Source organism: Bos indicus x Bos taurus, chromosome 3 (genome assembly GCF_003369695.1).
Source record: "Bos indicus x Bos taurus breed Angus x Brahman F1 hybrid chromosome 3, Bos_hybrid_MaternalHap_v2.0, whole genome shotgun sequence".
In the NCBI taxonomy this organism is placed as follows: Eukaryota; Metazoa; Chordata; class Mammalia; order Artiodactyla; family Bovidae; genus Bos; species Bos indicus x Bos taurus.
In genome coordinates this window covers 108,327,788-108,350,405 of record NC_040078.1, presented here as the reverse complement: position 1 = coordinate 108,350,405, position 22,618 = coordinate 108,327,788, and the positions used below count along the sequence as shown (strand labels likewise).

Below are 22,618 nucleotides of genomic sequence, written 5' to 3'. Positions count from 1 at the left end.
ATATGATGGGCTTCCTTCGTGGCTCAGTGTAAAGAGTCCACCTGCAATGCAGGAACCACAAGAGACATGGGTTCAATCCCTGGGTCAGGAAGATCCCCTGGAGCAGGGAGTGGCAACCTACTCCAGTATTCTTGCTTAGAGAATCCAATGGACAGAGGAGCCTGGCAGGCTATGGTCCACAGGGTCACAAAGGGCAGGACACGACTGAAGCGACTTAGCATGCACGCACAGGTAGAAAAACATGAAGACTTAAAAAATACATGTAAAACATAATACTATAATAATCCATAGAATGGTATACAATCGCGTTGAGCTATATACAGAGAGAGGTATGAAAAACTAGCCCAACTATATAAAGGTGTTTCTTTAAAGACAATTTAAATAACAGTATGTATCAATGATACCCAAATTGTTTTGTTAAAAAAATTGTGACTATGGACACTGAAAAGATACATATAAAATATCTCTGATGGAGTTCGTTTTACGGTTTTCTACATTTTAAATGTTTTCCATAATTTTTCTATAATTTTTTAAAAAGCGTATCATCACTTTTATAACTTAAAAAGTCATTTTCATTTTGAAAAATATCTACATTCTTTCTTAAGTCCCTTTACATCCAATAACCAAGATTTTTAACCAGCCCAGGAAGCTGACAGGTCTGCAAGGACCACAACCATTTCACAGATGAAGGCACTGGGCCTCAGAAACAATCCTGATTGCCTGACTCTGGACTGGGACCTCCCATCCATGCAGCTACTCCAAGATCAGGGGCCTGTAGCAAATTGGCTGCCGGCTTTGGTAAAAAGAAAACCCTGTTATTTTAACAGCCCCACTATCCCCAGTTACTTACTGTCAGTAAGAGCAGCAAGGGAACAGATCCAAACACAAAACACTCAGAATTCATGCTACACCACCTCCCCCTGGTGGAAGGCTCTAGAAAGTGTCCTGATGATAAGGAGCCGTTGCAACTGGAAAATAATGAGTTTTCCATCAACATCACCTCCATTTCTTTAAATCATCAAAGCCACATTTTTTTCCATCAAGGAGTCAGGTACCGACAAAAAGAGAGGAAATCAGGACCTGGTGTCAACGAGGCTCAGAGCCTTGGACGATGCTGGGGGTGGTGCAAACTCTCTACCCTGGCCCTTTTGTTCCTTACCACTTCTGTGGCTGTTGCTTCTGTCCCTGGTGTTCTTCTGCATCGCCTTTCCTGCATCCTATCTGCCTCTGTCCATTCTCCTGAGTCTTAGGGAAGGGCAAGAGGTAACCATGTACCCTCACCCACGACCCAGCATGAAGCAGCACCAACATCAGGAATGTCCAGCAGAATCCGCTGAAGAGCCAGTCCTCAGGCGCTGGGCACTGACATTTCCAGTAAGTCAGGACGCAGTACTGACATTTTTTTAGACATAGAAGAAGGCAGCAATGTCGGTCTTCACCTGTGTGCCCCTAGTCTCCCGATAAACACACGGCTTCTTCACTCTTCCAGGAAGAAGGAAACATTCAACATGACATCTAGAACAGGAAGAGAGAGAACATGTGGCATACCAGCTCTTCAGAAAACACAAAACACCAGATTTGTAAAAGCTAGAGGCACCGGGAGGGGGAAACTCTTTGTGATTCCAAAGAGGCTAGACAAAGAAAGGAGGGGAGCAGACACGAGGGACTACATGAAAACCAGCACCTTGTACAAGGTCCGGGTATTCATCTTCTGAGATTCGGTCCCAGGCTCTGGGCAAAGCTTGGATGTTTCCCAAGTCTTCCCATTGGATTGAGGACAGGAGGTACTTCCTCTTCAGGTACTTTCTAGGAATTAAGGAAGGTGCTCAAAAAGAAAATGAAATGTGCTGAAGGAAGAAAATACCCTGGAGAGCATTCCCAGGAGCTAGAAAAGCAACAGCACAGCTATCATTACGTTTACCAGGTGGGCAGGCTCACCTCTGCTAGAGATCTTTACCGAGTCCCTCTATACACAAGGTTCTGGGCTACAGGGAAGGGATGAAACACTGCCCCTGCAAACTGGGAACTCGCTATGGTGGGAAAACAAAACAAAACAAAACAGAAACTGAAAAGACTCTAAATGGGAAGAGATAAAAAAACTCAGTGGAAGTTCACAGGATAAATTCATCCCCCTTAGAGCAGGGGTCCCCAATCTCTGGTACCTGTCTGTGGCCTGTTAGGAACTGAGCCTCACAGCAGGAGGTAAGCAGTGGTCCAGAAAGTGAAGATTCTGCCACTCCCACTGCTCGAATTACCACCTGAACCATCCCTCCCATCCCCGACTGTGGAAAGACTGACTTTCACAAAACCAGTCCCCAGCGCCAAGAAGGGTGGGGAACCGCTGCTTCAGAGAACAGTAGGAAGATTCCGGCTGGTAGGAAGAGCTTAAACCAAGACAAAGAAGAGGGGAAGCACGGAATGGATTCAGGACTGTACATCTTCCAACGAGGTGCCAAATGGAATAGTGTGTAGGGAGCAGGCAAGGCAGCTGAGCAGGCAGGTGGAGGGAGAAGACAGACCAGTGCGCGGGGTCTCACCCTAGGGACACAAGAAGCTACGGAGAAGCCCTACCCAGTAGGATCAGAACAGGACCTCCTGAAGATAAATCTGTAGAGTGTGGCCACTACCTGGAGGTAGCTTCTTCCTTCAAAGGAAAGAAGCCAGGGTCAGAAAAACCTGCCTAGAGACGGCACGCGCAAAGGGTCCAAGTGAGACCGTGGCGCACGCAGTGGGGATACAGAAGGGATCTCCGAGAAACACCACGGAAACAGAACGGAAGGACCTGACAGTGGAGCCAACACCCTTACAACAGCACCCGGCACACAGGAGGTGCTCCGCGAGCGCAGCCCAGCTACTGCTGCCACCCACGCAGCCAGCAAACAGTGGGCTCGGGGGACAACCCTCAAGTTTACAGACTAGGTGACCAGACAGGGTTGACGCTACAACTGAAGAAAAAGGGAGCTGATGGGGTGGAGGCTGGTGGGGGGATGGATCTCCATCCATTTGAGCCTGCAGTTCCATGAGATTCCAGTTGGGAGGCAGCTGCAGGAAACCGAAGAAAAAAACTAGAGGCAAGAGTAAATGAAGGTAGAAACTCCAGCCAGAGAGTAGACGCGACTATCAGGCAAGACTAGAGAGAAAAAGGGAGAGGACTCCAATGAAACGGTCTTTCGGCTTCCACCCAAGCCTTCCCTCAGAACACAGCTGGGTGATAACATAGGTCTGATCAGATTACTCCTCTACTCAAAACTTTCTACAGCTTTTGTCTCTCTCAGGATAAAAGCCCAAATCCTTCCAAAGACCTCGGAGGCCCTCCCAGCCCTAGCCCTGTCTCCTGACAGCACCACCTGTTAGACCAGCCCCTTTCACTTGGCTCGAGCCCTACTGGATGCCTTGCTATTTCCTGAACGGACCAAGCTCGCTGTCACCTCAGGGACTTTACGCTTGCTGCTCCTTCTACCTGGAACACTCTTTGCCCCAAACATCCACACGATTCTTCCCCTCACCCTCTTCATGTCTTCTTAGACAGCACTTTCTCAGTGAGGCCTGCTCTGACCACCCTATTTAAAACTACAAGCCCGCCTTTAACCCTTGCTTTCCCCATTCCCTGCTTTATTTTTCTTCAAGGCACTTAATATCATCTGACATTTTATATATTTTCCCTTTTTTAATGCCTAGTTCCCACCACCTAGAATAAAGGCTGGAAGGTAGCATCTGCTCAATAAATGATTTGAGGAATGACTGTACAAAGGAATACAGGAGGAATCCAAAGAGAACTGACTTAAACTACGTATTTGTATGTAATCTGGTGAAAACTGAAGTTAACAAGACTTCCTAGAACAGCTCTGTGAAATGTGTGCAAAGGATATGAATTCCGATAATGTCTCTCAATGTCCTGCAACCACTCCAACATTTCAGCCACAGAGGGGCTTGCAGCTGAAGCCTGCAGGACAGCATCGAGGCCGATCGTGTCTGCGTGCTGCTCATAGATCTGAAGCACGCGCTCCACGTGGCTGCTGACCACATCACGCACCTTGAGGAGGGTGGCTCTGCGGGGGGAAAGTCTGATATTAGGCAATATGATGAGAAAGGCCTACGGCCAGGTTCCTCAACCTCGGTACCAAGAACATCTTGGACCTGATGATTCTTTGTGGTGGAGGGCTGCCCTGTGCGTTATAGGTTGTTCAGCAGCAACCTTGGCCTCTACCTACTAGATGACAAGAGCAAACTGTCCCCACCCATCTCAAGCTGTGGCAACCAATAATGTCTCCAGATATTGCCACACATCCCAATGGGAAAAAACTGCCTCCGAAGGAGATCTACTGGTCCCAGGTGCCTTGGATGGAGGGGTGGCTTAACAATTAAGAATTGACTTAAAGATGATGAGGCTGAAGTTACATCACTCTCAAAAGCTGTGTGATGGGCCCAGCTGCCAAAGACAGAAAAGACCAAGCAGGCTTTCTGGGACTCCCATAAAGGAGAAGAAATGTTCACACGTAGTCAAATGCCACGTATGTGAAAGGAATAAGCAAGAGGGAACTACAGCAATAGAGCAGTATTGTGCTCATGCTATATCGTGTCCCACCCTAGTGAATTCTTGAATGGGTAAAATTTGGGCTCTTGACACACACAGATTATTGTGGATCTCAGGAAAGTTACTTATTCTCAATCACGAACAAAAACAAGTCTCTTTTGTTCACTGTGCATCCTAAGTACCTAAAACAGAGACTGACAGACAAAGCAACAAACGTTTGTCCAATGAAGGAAAAGGACTGTTGTGAAGAGTAAATACAGTAATGCATATTAAGCCATTAGGGAAGTACCTAGCTTATGGCAAATTTTATTATATTATTTTTACATAATTATTTTTAAATTATTATATAATTATTTAAAAAGTTATTATTCCATTGGTGACTCCAAGAGGTCCAGCCACCAAGACGAAGGCTACAACTTCCCAAAGGGCAAGGCACTCCCTAGCCTAGAACCGCAGCTTTCAAGTTTGACTGTGACTCACAATGAAAACCTAGGCTAAAAATAACAGCCCAATACCCACATAAAAACATGTAATCAACTGAAATAAAAGTTCGCTACCTTAGAATGTGTAATGACCTAACTTAATTGACTCTTTAACTCAACTTAGGAACTAAGTCGGCCTTACTACTATATTCCTAGCACCTGCGTTTTGCACCCCATAGGTTCTTAATGTTTTTAGTACAGATAAATACAAAGAAGGCCCCCATCTTTGAGTTTCCTATCAGTCTATGGCAAACCCTACACACTAGAACCTTCTTTCATCCTGGTTAAGGGAAGGCCATATGTGCCCTCTCTTCTCCATCCCCAACTACCTGTAACTCTAAGACCGAGGGCCTAACATTGGTGCTCCTCCTGGCTCAGACACCAACGCACAGCAGAACAAAGCGGTGGTTAGGAGCTTCTGGCCCCAGTACCACAGGCACTTGGATTAGCATCCCAGCTTTACTATTTACTAACTGCCTGAGCACAGGCAATTTGCATGAGCCTGTTTCCTCACCTGAAAAATGGGATTAAGTGAGGTTAAGTCACAGAGTTGTTGAAAAGATTTTGAGATAATGTATGTAAAATCCTTGCTGCTGGCACCTACTAAGTTTACAGTGTAACTCCTGCTGCTTTCTACCTAAGGAAAACTGCAGTGGAGGGCCAATGAGCTTTCTCCGTTGCTTTTCTGCTCTGCTTTGATAACTTTTACTAAGTCCACCACCGTCACACCTAGCTGATAAGGGAAGTGCCAGAAAACGGTTTTTTGACAGAGAGAGGTCCCATTGCAACAGACGGAAAGGGGGTAAGGTTGACACCCCCCCAAATACCATTCTCTTAAGTAAGGAGAAAAACCCCCTTCTCACTGATCCTAGATTATTAAATACCCAGTTTTAACATCTCTAGGCCAAGGAAGAGCGCCACTGTGCCTCTTACAGCCTCTCTCCCAGCTTGTCCAGGATAGTGTCACCAGCCGCCAGCTGCTTGCGCCTCAGCCGCTCCTGTAAGTCTGGGAAGGGCCGAAGTGAGGGCACATCCTCAAATCGCAGGTTCTGTGCGGCCTGCAGCTGCTCTGCCAGGTTGCTGAGGGAGACCAGGAGGGGCGGGCAGTCCCTCAGAGCACTCTGCCACAGGCCCTGCTGCTCGTCCACCACGGGAAAGCACTTCCTCAGGGCCTCCTGCACGGCAAGCAAAGGCTGATCTTCAGTCATCTTCTACTGTGGGGGTGAAAACACAAACAAAAACCAGGAAAAAACAAATATCATTAGGGTCCCAAGTCGACAGGCAAAGGACCAAGTCACGGGTGGGAGTTATTTCCGTTCTCGGGGAGGTCCAGCTAAACAAAGTTTCCTCAGGTAGGGCCGTCTATCTCTCCCGACAGGTGTTTCTAGCGCGAGTCTTACCTTCAGAGAGGCTCTCGGAAGGCAGAACCTTCGTTTCCCACCTCGCGAAAGGTTCCTGACTACCCCTTGGCTTCGGGCAGTTTCAGACTGAAGGTTCACTGGGCCGACCCGTGCTTCCGGAGCCAGAATCTTGTCTCCTCTACTTGAAGTTTCCGGCCGCTCTTCTAAACCAGCGGGAAAACAAAACTAAACCAATAAAAGTTTAAGGAAATTCCAAGACCCCCGCACGCCTCCGCTATTTCGCTGCGCATGCCCAGACGTGGCTGCAGAGTCGCGAAAAATATGCGGGCAGACCGCAATGCCTTCTGGGTGCTGTAGTTTACATGTGGACTGGCTGCCCGATTGCGAAGCTTCTCTGTGATTGGCTGTTGTGAGACTCTCCTAAGACGGCGGCTATTTATTGGCCAGCCTTTGGCAGTTTGAATTTGGTGGCGGCGGTCTCACGTCGCGTTAGTCTCGGAGCCGCTCCTTCTCAGCTGAAGCAACCAGGTTTTTTCCTCAGCCCGGGTTTCAGAACCTGCAGGTGGGTGCCTCGCGAATCCTTTATGCCCGGGCCCGGAAGGGCAGGGGTCCCCATTCAAACCCCCTGGGGGGCTTCCACCATCCCCTGCCTCCACCTTCCCCCGCCCGCTTGCGGCCCCCTCTCCTTCACCATCTCCGCTGCTGACGCCTTGTGCCTCCGCCCCTCGCTCCCCGCAGCCTCCATCGAAGCGCCATGGCTCCGTCTAGGAAGGGCGGCAGTCGGGTGGCCAAGACCAACGCGCTGCGGAACCGAAAGCTCGCCTCCTTTCTTAAGGACTTCGACCGTGAAGGTAAGGGGCGGAGCCCGGGTGGTCGCGGTCACCTGGGGCAATCGCGGGGTGCTGGAGGACTGGGACTCGGGCACCAGGGATTCCGGAAACCTTTTCCCCGCGGGGTGACCCGTGCCGTGTCCTCTCTGCCCTCTCGCAGTGCAAATGCGATCCAAGCAAATTCAGTCAGACAGGCAGAACCTCCTCAAAGAGTTGGATAACCTGTACAACATTGAGATCCTGCGACTCCCCAAGGCTCTGCGCGAGATGAACTGGCTCGAATACTTCGGTAAGAGCTCCTGATCTTTCCCCAGGCCTCGGCCTGGAGCCCTTCTGTGGTTACCATGGCAGCTTTTATCTTCTCAGTGAGGTCTTAGAAGGAAATTGCAGTCCTACTCCTCCCCAATCCCTGTCTCACCTCCCTGCTTAGCACTTTCCCTCATCTTTCTCTGCAGGCAGGCAAATGTTTTCTCTAAAGGAAGAGATAGTAACTATTTTAGGCTTTGTAGGCCAGAAGGTTCTCTGTCCAAACTACTCAACTTTGCTGTTATAGTTCCAAAACAGCTGTAATGAATGGGCATAGCTGTTTTCCAACAGAAATCTATTTATGGAAACACTGAAATGTGAATTTGACAGATTTCATGTGTCATGAAATACTCTTTTTTTGAGGGGGGTGGTATTTTATCTAACCATTTAAAAGTGAATGAATGAATAATTTGTTACTAGAGCACAGGTGGAAGGATAACTCCAACCAGCTCTTTCTGCAGCTTATGGAAATCACCAGTTTATACACTGGCAAACAAATTGCAAAGTGCAAGGACTCGAAGAGTTTTCCTGGCCAGAGGAAAACCCCACCCTGTTCCCTACCCTACCCTCTGGTTAAACGTCCAGAGAAATGCAAGAGGCTGTCCTTTTGCTGGGTTACCCTTTTACTATTTTCTTATGATTAATTACCCACTAGGTAGCCTGCTACCTGGATAGAAATGCATGTTCTGCTCACATAGATGTCATTTAGTGATCCTTTTGGACTTTCTCTTTTATTTATTAATCTATTTTTGCATTTCTATAAATATTCATTGAGCATGTGTTAGTCACAATATTGGGTGCTGAAGATGCATTGGGAAATAAAACAGACATTATCCTTGCCTCCAGGAACTTACAAGTTAGTAGAGAAGACTTGTTCTAAAAATTTGGACATGATTATATATTTAAAATTATAAGTACTACAAAAGAGAATAAAGTAGTGGTCAGTAAGCACATTTATATAGTGCTTTCTATGCCAGACAGGCATTGTGTTTTCCAATGTTAACTGAAAAACCAAGTGTTTTCCATATATTAACTGATTTCATCCTCAAAACAAACATATTAGTTGTTGGTTTTATTCCTGTTTTGTAGATGACAAGATTAAAGCACAGAGATTGTTTGCTCAAAGTCTCATAAGCCAATTAGTGACATATTTGAATGTAGGCATTCTGGTTCCAAGGTCTGAGTTCTTAACTGTTATACAGGATACTACCAGCACTTCCAGCAGGAGGACTCTAACCTAAGTTTTTATTCTACATCTAAATCTTGCGAAGATCTCTTCATTCAGTACACATTTACATCATACATACTGATGACATATTTTTTACCAGAAGCTGTGGATATTATTTTTGTCCTCGAGTTCAGTTCAAGGCAGGGCTGGGCACTTCTACAGCTTTGAGTAGTTGTTGGATATGATGATCGTGAGCAACTAACTCAACACATTGCAGCAATCTGCTGTGAGAGAAAAATAAGCAGAGTTTTGGGTTTGAGCTGGGTTTTGAAAGATGAATTCCAAATTTGTAGAGTGCAGGGGATTATTTCAGGCGGGAGAAATAACTATCAGAACACTCAGTCCTGAGAGACAGTGGCACATTTGGGAAATAACAGTCACTTTGGTGTAGTGGAACTTGTACTAAGTCATGAAGGGAACAGTCAAGCTTGGGGAAAGATTAGACTAGGTTGTAGAGGCTCCTGAATGTTGGACCAAGGACTTAATCTGGTCCAGTGTAAGATAAGTGGTCATATTAGGGAAGATAGTTTGTTAATTATTAAAATCTAGTAACCAAGCAAATTGTTCTTTTTAAAGCCCTTGGAGGAAACAAGCGGGCCCTGGAAGAAGCAGCAACAGTAAGTGACTTCTATTTTTGAACTCTTGGTTAGTTTTAAGTTTAGTCCGTCCACAAAATTCAATGGTGGGTGCTGACTGTGGACCAAGTTCCAGAGGGGACATTACTGATGTCAACTAAAAGATTATAGTTGTTGAATGCTGAGTACATGAAGGCCAAGTAGTTCCAAGGTTTATAGAGAAATAGTGCTATTTTGGGCAGGTTCCTTGCAGCTCTTTGCCCTGATCTTTGCAGGTGAAGTAGAAAGCCAAGTTCCTTTAAACCCCTGGCCTGCTAGGGGACAAAGAGACTGTTGCCTTTTCACATCATACTCTAGAAGCTGTGCTCTTGCTTGGGACTCTCAGGATTCCCCACCCCCTCTCACCTTCTTCCCCCTGCCATGATTACTAGGACTGAAGGCAGTATGATGGGGAGGCAGAATAGAGTTTAGATCAGTACTGCCTGTTACAATAGCCACCAGCCACATGTAACTTTAATTAAAATTCATAAAATATTCAGTTCCTCAGACACATTAGCCATGAGTCATTTGTTCAGTAGCCACTATGACTACTGAATCATCCTCCATTTCAGACACCCCTCATCTCTCTAGCACGGCACAGCTTCTTGCTAAGCCCCAACAGCCTCAGAATCCTTGTCTGAGTACTCCATGTAGTCTCTACCAATCCAGAGATGAAACTGTGTCGTTCCTTGTTTGTAATGGCTATTCTGATACTTAGTGTGCCCTACAAGAAAAGGCTTGTGAAGCATGCCTGCTTTTGGCTATTCCCATACATATAGATAGTTACCATTGGGAATAAACTTAATTAGAATGGTGACTGGAAGCCTTTTTGAAGGGTACAGGAGCATAGCAGAAAAACATTTGGCCCTCTAGACTTAAAAAAAAAATTCTTTTAAGGTAACTGTGTGATAGGTGCATTAATTAACTTGATTGTGATAATCATTTCACAATGTGTATGTGTAACACTTCTTTTATATATATAGGCATTTTTAAAATTTATTTAATTGAAGGATAATTGCTTTCAGAATTTTGTTGTTTTCTGTCAAACCTTAACATGAATCAGCCATAGGCATACATATATCCCCTTCCTCTTGAACCTCCCTCCCATTTTCCTCCCCATCCCACACCCTTAGTTTGGTACAGAGCCCCTGTTTGAGTTCCCTGAGACATACAACTAATTCCCATTTGCTATCTGTTTTACATATGGTAATGTAAGTTCCCATGTTACTCTCTCCATACATCTCACCCTCGTAACACTTTAAATGTGTTAGAATCATATTTGTCAATTATACCTCAATAAAGCTGGGGGTGGGATGAGAAGACTGACATAGCATCAAGTGTTGTAGAGAATATGGGTCATTCGAAACTTGTACTGTTTGCTCCTTGCATGTAAACAAGTACAATCACTTTGGAAAACAATTTTGCATAATATTAAGCCTGAACACCTGTGTACCCTGCAACTCTCTGATGCCCTATCCCTAAGTATACAGCCAAGAGTAAACCTGGACATGCGTGCATCAGACACAGCTATAAGAGTTCAAAGCAGTAGTGTTTGTAATAGCAAAATACTATTGACAGGAGACTGGACCAATCCATTATGACAGGTATTACATAGCAGTGAAAACTAATTTCAATCACAAACAGTGGTCAAAAGCAGAACCAACAAAATATTGTTTAAGCACGTAGACATTTGTGGAGAAATATACATACACCCACACTTTCTTTCAGGCAAATGGAATGATAGTGGTTATCTCTAAGGAATGACAGAATCAGGACACTAGTCGCCTTCTGAGGAGAGGCAAAGAAATAGTACAGGGAAAAGTACATAGCCGGAAGCAAGTAACTGGCAGTGTTTTGGGTCTTTGGTTGTATGGTGGATTTATGGGAGTTCAGTATTTTGTGTTATAAGTAACATAATGTTTTGTATGTATCAAAGAATATGGTTTTTTAAGTTGTTTTTAATCTTAAAATATTGTTCCTCACATTTGATGGAATATACCTGGTGTTTTCGGACTGTGTTTGGCACAGGCGGACTTGGATATCACAGAAATAAACAAATTAACAGCAGAAGCTACTCGGACACCCCTGAAACTTGCCAAAAGTGAGTACTTTTCAAAACCCCTTGTTGAAGTGAGAGAGCGAAGGCCCAGTGTAGTTGGCTGGCTGCTCGGGGAGGCCTCCTTGGAGGAGTCTCTTCCCTCTAATGCCTGGTCCTCAGTCTCGAAAATCCAAAAATTTGATTTTGTCCTCTGCATTCAGTTAATTATATGAAGACTGATAACTAACTGAACTCTTCAGACCAATTTGTGAGCTAAAATGAAAGAAGAAAAACAAAAGCTGTGCTGGAAACCAAACATTGTTGCCTACTTCCTTCCCTGAGAGAGAGGCGAGCAAGGTTTGGAGAGGTGTGACAAGACGTGGCAGTGCCAGCCAAGACTCCCTGGTGTGAGCAGAAGGGTTGAAAGAGAACTGTGAAAGGACCAACTTTCTCAGCCTGTCATTCCATGCTACTCAGTTCACTGCCCCATCCATGAAAAATTCTCTCCCATACACGCCCCACACTCGGGGAAACACTATCTTAGAGGGAAAGTTTGGGGACGCTGACTGTAATTAGTGAGCACAGATTCAGGCCAGGATGGGCTCTCCAAGGGACATGCTGTCACTGACCTTAAGCTCTGGGCTTAAGGCTGCCCATCAGGCAGCACCTTCTCTACTGGGCCAGGCCTAAAATACCACTCAATGTTTATTCCAGCTTACCTTTTTTTTTTTTTTTAAGATAAATATATTTGTATTCTTATTTGTATCAGGAAAAAAAGCTTAAAATTCATTGAACTCTTTCCCCTCAGTTAAATTTCTCTATGGAATCCCTGCTTAGGATTTTCTAGCCTGTGGTTGAATGTATTTAGCAATGAGACACTCCCTTTCAATGATAGACAGCTGGAATGGTTAGAACATTTTTTCTAATTTTGAACCAAAGTTTCCTTGTGGTATCTACATATTGATACTGCTTCTGTTCTTTGAGGTCCCGCAGAGCTGTCTTCCATATGACAACCCCTTAAATATTAAAAACTGGTATTACTTCCTCTTGAATCATCCATCTTAAACATCCCTCATTCCTTTCCCTTTTAAAATGATAATTGTAATAACTTATTATTTATAAATAGTATTTTATTATAATAAATAGTAATAACATTTAAAAAACTAAGATCATGGCATCCAGTCCCATTACTTCATGGTAATTAGAAGGGGAAAAAGTAGAAACAGTGACAGATTTTATTTTCTTGGTCTCCAGAGTCACTGTGGATGCTGACTGCCGCCATGAAATTAAAAGACACTTGCTCCTTGGAACGAAAGCTATGACTAATCTAGACAGTATGTTAAAAAGTAAAGATATCACTTTGCCAAGTAGTCATGTACAGATGTGAGAGCTGGATCATAAAGAAAGCTGAACACGGAAGAATTGATGCTTCAGAATTGTGTTGTTAGAGAGGACTCTAGAATTCTGCGGACAGCAAGGAGATCAAACCAGTCAATCCTAAAGGAAATCAACCCTGAATATCTACTGGAAGGCCTGAGCTGAAGCTGAAGTTCCAATATTTTGGCCACCTGATGCGAAGAGCTAACTCATTAGAAAAGACCCTGATGCTGGGAAAGATTGAAGAAGAGGGCTACAGAGGATGAGATGGTTAGATAGCAACACTGACTCAATGGACGTGAATTTGAGCAATCTTGAAAGATAGTGAAGGACCGGGAAGCCTGGCATACAGCAGTCCATGGGGTTGAAAAGAGTTGGACACAACTTAGCGACTGAACATTAATACTTATAATGTGTTCAGTATCATTCAAGGGACTTTACATTCATTCATCCCACAAATATTTAATAAGCACTTGTAGGCACAATTCTAGACTTTGGGATGAGTAACAAAGACGCCATTTTTGTGGAGCATGCATTCCATGTCTCGTCATGTCCCCATGAAGTGTCTCCTCCGTTTTATAGAAGAAGAAATTGAGAGTTGCGGTGAAAACCATGTGGCATAGTCAGAGGCAGGATCAGGCCTCAGGCTCAAGGCTGTCTGGCTCTGGGGTCTGCATTCTTAATCAGAATGCTGGGCTGCTCATACAAAGCACCATAAAGGGTTTTTTAACCACTCTGAGACCTTATGTGTGTGTGTGTGTGGCTAAATCCTTTTTTTTTTTTAATCATCTTTCTTTTGGATCTCTTTCTTGATTACAACCTAAGATTGCTCAAGTTTTATTTCCTATAAGAAATGTGAATGCATAAAAGTTTATTCACATGAGAAATATCACTCTGTTAAAACTCTTACAGCACGGAAGGTAATGCAAGTGGATGAGATGATAGTGGAAGAAGAAGAGGAAGAAAATAACAGTAAGAATCCTCAAACTGCAAGAGTAAGTAGGCACCCACATTTGGGGCGGGAGCCTCTCAGCAGGCAAGGGAATACTTAAAATATAGTATACCTCCTTTATCACTACCTTACCCCACTGCCCCTGGAAGTTTTACCATTCCTCTTAGGACACAGCTTTTAAAATGAGTGAAATTTCACTAGCTGGAGAAGAAAAGGAAGGGAATTCCAGGAAGAGGTATGAAAGTGCCCTTTGAGGAACAGGAAGCGGTTTGGTGTGGTGGCAAGGACATAAGCTGTGAGGGTAATCTGGGGAAAGCAGTGGTCTCGTGAGCCAAGCTTAGAGGTTGTGATTTCATGAGATAGGTCATGGTAAGTGACGTGATGGATAGGTATTTCAGAACAGCATTCAGGATAAACGAGAGAGAGAAAATTAGAGACAAGGGAACCAGTTGGGAAGCTTTATTATTTTGTTTAATTGAAGTATAGCTGATTTACAATGTTGTGTAAATCTCTGCTGTACAGCAGAGTGACTCAGTTATATCCTATAGGCATTCTCTTTAAATATTCTTTTCCATTATGCTTTGTCACAGCGTATTGAATATAGTTCCCTGTGCTGTACGTATGACCTTGTTTATCCACCTCACATCTAATAGTTTATGTATGCTAATCCCAAACTCCCAGTCCTCCTCTCCTCCACCTGCTGCCCCCCTGGCAACCACAGTTCAGTTCTCTGTGTCTGAGTCTGTTTCTGTTTTGCAGATATGTTAATTTGTGCCATATTTTAGATACCACATGTGATATATATGTGGTCTTTCTCTGACTTATTCACTTAGTATGATGGTCTCTTGTTGCATCCATGTTGCCACAAATGGCATTGTGGTGTTCTTTTTTGTGGCCAAGTAGTATTCCATTGTGTATGTACCACATCTTCCTCCATTCATCTGCCGATGGTCACTTAGGTGGCTCCACGCACTGGCTGTGGTGAATAGTGCTGCCGTGAACACGGGGGTGCAGCATCTGTTTGAATTATAGTTTTGTCCAGGTATGTGCCCAGGAGTGGGGTTGCTGGATCAGAATGTCATTGTGCTTTTAGTTTTCTGAGGAGCCTCACGCTGTTTTCCATAATGGCTGCACCAACTTACATTCCCACCAGCAGTGTAGAAGGGTTCCCTTTTCTCCACACTGTCCAGCATTTATCATCTGTAGACTTTTTAGCGGTGTCATTCTGACTAGTATGAGGAGGTACCTCGTAGTTTTGGTTTGTATTTCTCTAATTATTAGTGATGATGAGCATCTTTTCATACGCCTACTGGCCATCTTTGGAGAAATGTCTGTTAAAGTCTTAAGGTCTTCTGCCCATTTTTCGATTGGGTTGTTTAGTTTTTTGTGGTTGAGTTGTATGAGCTGTTTGTATATTTTGGAGATTAAGCCCTTGTCTGTGGCATCATTTACAAATATTTTCTTCCATTCTGTAGGTTTGTGTTTTTTTTTTTTAATGTTTCCTTTGCTGTGCAAAATTTGTAAGTCCCAAAATTCAGTCCCATCTGTTTATTTTTCTTTCTGTTGTCTTGGGAGACTGACCTAAGAACACATTGGTACAATTTATGTCAGAGACTGTTTCGCCTATGCTCTCTTCTAAGAGTTTTAAGGTGGCATGTCATGTTTGTCTTTAAGCCGTTTTGCATTTATTTTTTTGCACAGTGTGAGGGTGTGTTCTAGCTTTATTGATTTCTATGCAGGGGCTGCTGTAATTCTTGAACTGAGGCCCTGACCCTGTGAAAAGAGAAGGGATAAGGTTTACAAAGCAGAGTGGGCAAGATTGGTGGAGGGAAGGAGCGACCTGAGACGACCAGGTGGTTCCTGGCTTAGGGAACCGCCCCCTGGTGGGGGGCATGGGAGGAGGAGGGGTGCTGGGCCAGGGCAAAGGGCAGCAGTTAGTATGCCAGTTGTTGGACCTGCTGAGTGTGTAACACTTCTCCAGCATGTCTAGCCCTGACAGAAATCTCAGCCTGGAGCTCAGGCAGAAGTAAGAGACTGAGAGACACCGATTCTCAGATCTTTAGGTGGTTGTCCCAGCAGGGGGGTCAGTGAGGTTGTACGGGGAGAATGTGGAGGGGAGGCTGAGGGTGGACCCTGGAGGGAAGGTAGAAAGAGGAGCTCGTGAGGCAGCCTGCAGAGAAGAAGGCCAGCCAGGAAAGCAAGGGTGGTAGGTCGATCTTTGGAACAAGAGAGGAGGATCATCAGAAGGTAAAAAGTGACTCTTGTCAGGTACCTCCAGGGATTCGGCAAGGGTGAGGGCTGCTGAGGGTTCCTTGTGCTGGGCACCTGGGTGCCCTTAGTGACTGTCACAGCAATGCTGTATGAGGGGGTGGGAGCAGGGTAGGGCAACCAACCAAGCTGCACTCAGTTCAAAAGGCACTTACCTTTAATCTTGGTCAAAGTCCTCTAATTGGAAGACTCAGGCAGTATAATTCTTAGTTGACCAGTTCTGCTCTGAATTATTTAAGTCAGTGTGAGTTCTGTAAGTTATACCTTCTGATGTTCAGATACTCAGTTCTTTTCCAGAGCTGGTATCCTTCTCCCTAACCTTTCCCCCTTGTGGGGCTTTTTTTTAACCTCAGTTTCATTTGTTTGTGACTTCAGGCTAAAAGGTGTCCTCCATCCAAGAAGAGAACCCAGTCCATACAAGGGAAAGGCAAAAATAAAAGGTAACAGGTTTCCCAAATTCAGATGTGCTTTTGGTTTTATTGGAGAGCCACATTCATCATGGCAGGAATGGGCGGTAAAGGGGCTTTTGTGACTTGTTTTCAAGTAGAGCTTCACATCATCGAATCCACCAGTATCTGAGCTTGGGGGGCCTCTAGAAACTGTCCGACCCAACACCTTCTCTGGTTCTTCTGCCCATGTTCTCTGTCTCCCCACCACCACCCTTTTTTTTAAAATGCAAACAGGGAGATTAATAAGACACAAAAACATACAGTAAGCACTGCATATTTTGTTCAGTTGCCAGACAGTCCGTGTGTAGAGCTACCCACATGGTTAGTCACAAAGTGGCTATCACCTACCTGTGGTTAGTTTCTTGAAAAATTCCTCCTGGTCCTGCTAAGCAATGACTCACCATGGACTTGAATTTCTTATGCTGGGATGGTGGGGGAGGGGGCTGCCTGTTAACGAGCTCAGGAAAGGAGTCACTGGAGCGGGTCTGTGAAGAGTGAGCTCCTCTCTCTTCTCCCTGGGCAGTGGGAGCTGTCTGGCAAGAGGACAGGAGCTCCAACTAGGGGGCCTACAGGGTGCAGAGGGGCTGTCTCCTTCCTCTCGTTCCCTTAGCTTGATTGAGAAGTCAGATTCTGGAGGCAGACTGCCTGGGTTCAGGGTTCTGGCTCTGCCCTAATATCCCCAAGTTTCTGCATGTGGAAATGAGGATAATGGTGGGTCTCACAGGGTGGTGAAGAGGCTGCACGAACTAATGTGTGGAAGGCGCCCAGGACAGGCTCTGACACGCTCAGTGTTACCTGCCTCTTCGGCTGCAGTCATTGGACCTGAGAGTTGGTGCACCTAACGGCCGTGTCTCTCCCGTAGGTCAAGCCATTACGCCACCGTTACCCCAGCTGTGGGCCGACTGGAGTTGTCTCTGGTGAAACCAACTCCAGGCCTGACACCCAGGTTTGACTCAAGGTGAGTACTGGCAGCAGCGGTTGGATTTTGATGGGAGCCCAATACTTGACATTTGTCAGAAAAGAAGGGTATTTAAGAAAATACTGGAAAGCCTCACTCAGGAGTGTTTCCTAATGTTTGCCTCTCCCCTGAGAGCAGGTTCGCCTGTTTTCAGTGGCAAAATGATCGTTTATCTTATGAGAGGGAGGAGACCAGTCTGTCCCTGATGACTTGGAGGCCTCTAGTGACTATTTTGGTCTTTTCTGATTCTGATTAAGTTTAAGTTAGTAGGTACTCTTCCCATACCCTTGATAGGAGTGAAAATTAACACCATCTTTTGGGAGACCAATATAAATAAGGATGTTCTTACAGCATAAATTAATCCCTTCTACAGTGCTGGTCAACTAGATAGGAGATGCTGTGTAGCCATTAAAAAATAAATGGCTCTGCATGTGCTGATTCATGGTCAGGAGCCTCTCCAAAGAGGTGGCAGAGCAGCATGTCCTAGGTGATCCCATTTGATAGTTTCTGGAGGGACGCATAAGGAACTGAGCGTGCTTATCTCTGGAGTGGGAGAGTGAGGAAGACCTACCTTCTAATTCTCACTCCTCCTTAACTTTTTTGTTTTTTCATGAGTGTATAGCAAAGGACATTTAGGGAAAAAGAGATGGAAGCACTTTAAAGATCTCAAGAAAGTCATCCTCCTTTGACCCTGGAAAATTTCTCCTGATGGAAGCACATAGCTACTCTTGGAAATATATTAGCCACTGTTTGTTTCTGGCTTTGTGGATGGATGGATGGGTGGGTGACTGTTCTCCACATGGAGCTTTGAACCTAAAATTTACATGGATAAGAATTTACTTTTGCTAGATGTATGTTTGATAATTACAGCCTCCTTTCTCCAGCTGTGTTGAGTCATTACTGCTTTTTAACCCTAAATTTAGAACATGCCTTCTTAGAAATGTGTGATTTGAAAACTGCAGCTTGAGGCCAGATTGGGTTTGGAAGGGCTCATAGCGCCTGGTGTCATTCAATCTGCCAAGCCATCTTTACCGAGATTTTCCCACTTTATAGGATCTTCAAGACCCCGGGCCTGCGTACTCCAGCAGCCAGAGAGCGGATTTACAATGTCTCTGTGAATGGCAGCCCTCTTGCCGACAGCAAAGAGATATTCCTCACTGTGCCGGTGGGAGGCGGAGAGGTAAGTGTTCCAGGGAAGGGTGGGTCAGGCCACGGTGTGCTGCTTACTCACCATTTCTTTCTCTTGTCCATCACCCACTTCTCTCCCCGAACCCAAAGTCCTTTGGTTGCCTGGCTTGTCATCTCCACACTTCTGTAGTACTCAGAACCATTCCCTCTCCCAGGGTAGAGCTCCAGACTGGGAAGATTCTTGCCCAGCTCTGGGTTCCATTTGTTCATCAGCTAACATAGGCCCACCTATCTTGTATTAATAGCAGGTTCAAGATGTGGAAGACATTCCTGCCCTTGAGTAGCAGTCGATAGTCAAGCTAGGCTCCCAATGAACAATAACATAGCATGTGATGTGTGCAGTAAGGGAGATTTTAGAGGGTGTGCAAAGGATGGCACTGTCAGGGTGCATGCTTAGTCTAGAAAGGGGAGCGCGAGGGTCTTCCACTTGGTGTAACTTTGAGGAGTCTGAAGCAGGCAGAGCAGAGCAAGTTGCTGACCTCCGCTCAGGGATGGAGTGGGTGGTTTACCTCACATGAGGTCTGCAGGGCATTTCTAAGCTAACGTGCACCCCTTGTCTTCAGCTGATCCAGCCACTGACCCAGTGATAAACGCCAACATCACTGTCTCCTTGGGACTAACACCCCTCCTGCTTGCCTTGCCACCCACCCCCTACAAGTGCAGGACATCAAGGGGACCCCCCAGGGCACCCTGGGCTGCTGGCAGGGTGGTTCCTGCTCTGAGGGACCAGCCACTTTAACCCTCTCCCCTCCCCACAGAGCATGCGGTTATTGGCCAGTGACTTGCAGAGGATCGATATCGCACAACTGGATCCAGAGGCCCTGGGAAACATTAAGAAGCTCTCTGTAAGTCTCACGCTCCTCTCCACACACAGGGTGGAGCCTTCTGGGTTTAGCCATTCTTAGGATTGCCTTTTGGGTCTGGGCTGGTGCTTTACACTTACAACTGTTTCCCCCAAGGAATTTTGATGCTAGGTTCTCCTGCTTACCTAGCAGCAGTTCTGTCCCTAAACTGATGTTGAGTTTTGATCCAACCCAGAGTGCCTACCACAGAAGTTCTACAAGAAAATCAAAACTCTGCTTCATTCGGGCAGTTGGTTTCTGTATGTTATGGCATAGCAGTTGCCCTCAGGAACAGGGTGAGGAGCCTGTTCCAAGGACTCCCACAGAATCAGAGCGTGCTGGCCAGCCAGGCCCTCTGGGCAGTGGGACCACAGTGCCAGCGGCTGACGGGGCTCTGCTCTGCTGCGTCAGCTCCTTCATCTCCTCTGTCTTTGGGGCCCAAGCACTCATTTCTCCTGCACCTGTCCTTCCCCCCTAAGCAGAATATCACCTTCTCCATGAGGCTGTTGGTTCTCCTCCCCCTACCTTGGGTCTGCATGCGGTTCTGGGTAGTCGCACTCCCTACTCCACTGCCCAGCATGGGCTGTCCAGTGTTAGTCCTCAGTTAAATTCTCAAGGGGAAGAATCTGCAATTCCGTTCTCAGCTTTGGTCAGACAGGCCACCCTGGTCCTGTCAGCTGGATTAGTGTGGTGGACGGGAACATGTAGCACAAACGTGGCTGCTGTTGGCCCCCCTTCTGGGTGGGGGGTGGGGTAGGGTCTGTGAAGGGCATGTCCAGGAAGCGGATGAGGGCGGAGCTGCTTTCTCAAACGTGTCATTCGGAACACGGGCTGGTGCTGGGCACGTACCAGCCACCCGAACCTGGTGACATCCTTCATCACGCTGGACCTCCAGCATTGCTGTTCCCAAACGATGCCTTCACTGTCTCATCTGAGATGGCATTTTGCTGCTTTCCTTCAGATGAGAAACAGAGATGCAGAAAGTTTAGTTCAGTGTGCGTTGGTCTAGCGGTGAGCGTAGCTGCCTTCCAGAAAGGCTAGTTTGTTCACGTACCAATAGAGGATGGAGAGCTGAGATTCAGTCAGACCGGCCCAGCCCCAGAGTCAGTGCTCCCTGAATAGACTAAAGGATGGGTGGGCATGTTTGCCCAGCACCACCCACTGAACGACCTCTCCTTCTCCTTTCAGAACCGTCTTGCTCAAATCTGCGGCACCATACGAACTCAAAAATGAAGCTGCTCTTCCAAGACGGGACAAGAGGGGCCTTTAGTGGGCACTTCTGGGACCCTGAAGAAACCTCTTCCTTTTGGCTTACTGTTTGTTTGAGTGTGAAGTTCCAGAGCAGGGTGTGGTGTTCCTCTTGGAGAACTCAGGAAGCTTTGCTTTGGGCACCTCCCAAGCCAGGTGACAAAGACACTGCCTCTGCGTCCATACAGTCCAAACTTCTTGCCCTTCTCTGAACTGAATTCTCCTTCCTGCTCTTAGAGCAGCCGCCTTTGCCTCCTGCAGCTCCGTGTCCTCTTTGCCCTGCCCCAACTCAGAGGAACCTCATGTTCTCAGGAGGACTGCCAATCACTCTGACCAGAGAGCCCTGTGCAGCTGGGCTCCCAGGCTGGGAGCTGTAAGCTCCAAGAAGGGAGCTCCACAAGAGGGCGGCTCCGAAGCTGGAAGGGACTGTGCGGATGGGGCCAGGACCAGCCACAGCTGTGACCCCAGCAGGACACATCTTCCCCCCCGTGCCCATCCCCTCCCTCCTGCGGTGGCTACTGCCGGGGCTCTGCGGTCTTATGCCTGCCATGCCCAGTAGTTTTGTCTCAAGCTGATTTGTGGACCAGTATTGTGTATTATCCCTGTTTACCAAAGACCAAAACTTGGTTTGAGGGCAGTTTCCATATCTTGCTCCTCTACCTCTCCAGTTAGTTCAGTTAGTGGGAATCTGGATAAGGGAATTGTAGGGTTTAGATTGGTGTGGGGTTTTTTACATGACTGGCTGCAGTTGAACTCAAAGCTCTCTAGTCTCTGCCAGTTCTGTAGACTTTGCCAAGCGCTTCTCTCTTCTTAGAGACAAGGGGTTCACGGGGAGTAAGTGTAGCTGGTCTGGGGGCCTCATTCCGTGCGTTTGGCCTCTGCCCTGGTGTGGGTTGTCCAGTGGGCACGGAGACCCCTGCGGCCCAACCAGCCCTTCTGCCCCGAAGAATCATGGGATGTGGTCCAGGAACGTGGGAGCCGAGAGTTCCTGCCCCCAGCTCGGGAGCACAGTGTTGTGTATGTGGTTCTTTGTCGTACTTTGTACTATTTTGCTACACAACCATCCTAGTAATCCAGTCCTGTCCAAGATATGTTCTTTTCAAGTTGTTTTTTCTCCCTTTCCTGAGACTTTTGTACATATTGTCTTCCTGAGTCGTGGTATCTGTAAGCTGATTTATTCTGATCGGAGCTACCGAAAGATACCGGTTTTCAATAAAGTGTGGATTTGGATTTGTTTTTAACTGATACTCTACTTGCCTATCATCTCCAAAATGCTATACCTGGACTAAAGATAGTTTGGGGACTGAAGCTATTAGAGCAGAGGGTCCACAAACAGCTACTTCCCACAGACGTGAAAGCCTTTACTTCAGGCAGAATCTCTCTGATACCTGAAGAGGGGGCCCTCTCCCCAAGCAGGGCATGGTAATCTAGCCCAAGAAGTTTTCTCCCAACGCCTTCTTTCCACGAGCTGGAAATTTACATCTTGGGGGTACAACAACCAGGGTATCTATAGTTTACCTGTGTAGCAAGTCTCTTCAGCCAGGGACAAAGCAGGGCCCCAAGTGATTCAGTGATGGGGCGTCTCACTTCCCAAGCTTCAGGCTCTGGCAGATCTGCCTTCCTGGCATTTTCACTGAAATGATCGAGGTGGGGCTCACAGTGGAAGAGCAGACAGACTCGGGTCACAGTTTAGGAGGCCCGTGGTGGTGACAGTTTCCGGGGAAGGCCCTTCAGTCAATGACAGCATTCAGAGTAGCGGTTACTCATTTCAAGAGATCAAGTCACCAAAGCTGAGGCTTCTACCCTTTCCTGCATCATCTGGTGCAGGGTTAAGTACAGCCTGACATCAAGGAAACACTGAGGATCCAACAGCCTTTACTCACGGCCACCTCACCCCAGTTCACTCCATTGGCACCACTGCCTGGACCCAGTTGCAGGGAATG

The 22,618-nt window shown here is 46.4% G+C and overlaps 2 protein-coding genes across 4 annotated transcripts; one reads left to right on the top strand and one right to left on the bottom strand.

Moving 5' to 3' along the window:
- Positions 1 to 257: 257 nt before the first annotated feature.
- On the bottom strand, positions 258 to 6,699 carry C3H1orf109 (chromosome 3 C1orf109 homolog). Of its 3 annotated transcripts, XM_027537787.1 has the most exons (5): positions 6,417 to 6,692; positions 5,950 to 6,230; positions 3,870 to 4,049; positions 1,685 to 1,803; positions 258 to 1,515 (listed from the first exon to the last, which is right to left on the bottom strand). In XM_027537787.1, exons 2-5 carry the CDS (start codon positions 6,222 to 6,224, stop codon positions 1,478 to 1,480), a joined length of 612 nt encoding a protein of 203 aa, XP_027393588.1. In that variant the 5' UTR covers positions 6,225 to 6,230; positions 6,417 to 6,692; the 3' UTR covers positions 258 to 1,477. The 3 variants fall into 3 exon arrangements, with proteins under 3 accessions (XP_027393588.1, XP_027393587.1, XP_027393586.1); XM_027537786.1 differs by having other exon boundaries at positions 258 to 1,803; positions 5,950 to 6,227; positions 6,417 to 6,699; XM_027537785.1 differs by having other exon boundaries at positions 258 to 1,803; positions 6,417 to 6,693.
- Positions 6,700 to 6,827: 128 nt separating this feature from the next.
- On the top strand, positions 6,828 to 21,916 carry CDCA8 (cell division cycle associated 8). The gene is made up of 11 exons (XM_027537784.1): positions 6,828 to 6,939; positions 7,116 to 7,228; positions 7,368 to 7,496; positions 9,318 to 9,358; positions 11,384 to 11,456; positions 13,683 to 13,765; positions 16,366 to 16,430; positions 17,302 to 17,397; positions 18,451 to 18,577; positions 19,344 to 19,430; positions 20,616 to 21,916. Exons 2-11 carry the CDS (start codon positions 7,132 to 7,134, stop codon positions 20,658 to 20,660), a joined length of 843 nt encoding a protein of 280 aa, XP_027393585.1. The 5' UTR covers positions 6,828 to 6,939; positions 7,116 to 7,131; the 3' UTR covers positions 20,661 to 21,916.
- The last annotated feature ends 702 nt before the right edge of the window (positions 21,917 to 22,618 follow it).

What these genes read in the sequence shown, in the direction of transcription:
- C3H1orf109 (XM_027537786.1), bottom strand. Translation starts at nt 6,224, where the DNA reads ATGACTGAAGATCAGCCTTTGCTTGCCGTGCAGGAGGCCCTGAGGAAG. An exon ending in GACAAGCTGGGAGAGAGGCT is followed by an intron (nt 4,050 to 5,949) that starts GTAAGAGGCACA and finishes TTCCCCCCGCAG; the next exon opens with AGCCACCCTCCTCAAGGTGC. An exon ending in GAGAGACATTATCGGAATTC is followed by an intron (nt 1,804 to 3,869) that starts ATATCCTTTGCA and finishes AATTCCTAGAAA; the next exon opens with GTACCTGAAGAGGAAGTACC.
- CDCA8 (XM_027537784.1), top strand. Translation starts at nt 7,132, where the DNA reads ATGGCTCCGTCTAGGAAGGGCGGCAGTCGGGTGGCCAAGACCAACGCG. An exon ending in GAACTGGCTCGAATACTTCG is followed by an intron (nt 7,497 to 9,317) that starts GTAAGAGCTCCT and finishes TTCTTTTTAAAG; the next exon opens with CCCTTGGAGGAAACAAGCGG. An exon ending in ACACCCAGGTTTGACTCAAG is followed by an intron (nt 17,398 to 18,450) that starts GTGAGTACTGGC and finishes CCCACTTTATAG; the next exon opens with GATCTTCAAGACCCCGGGCC.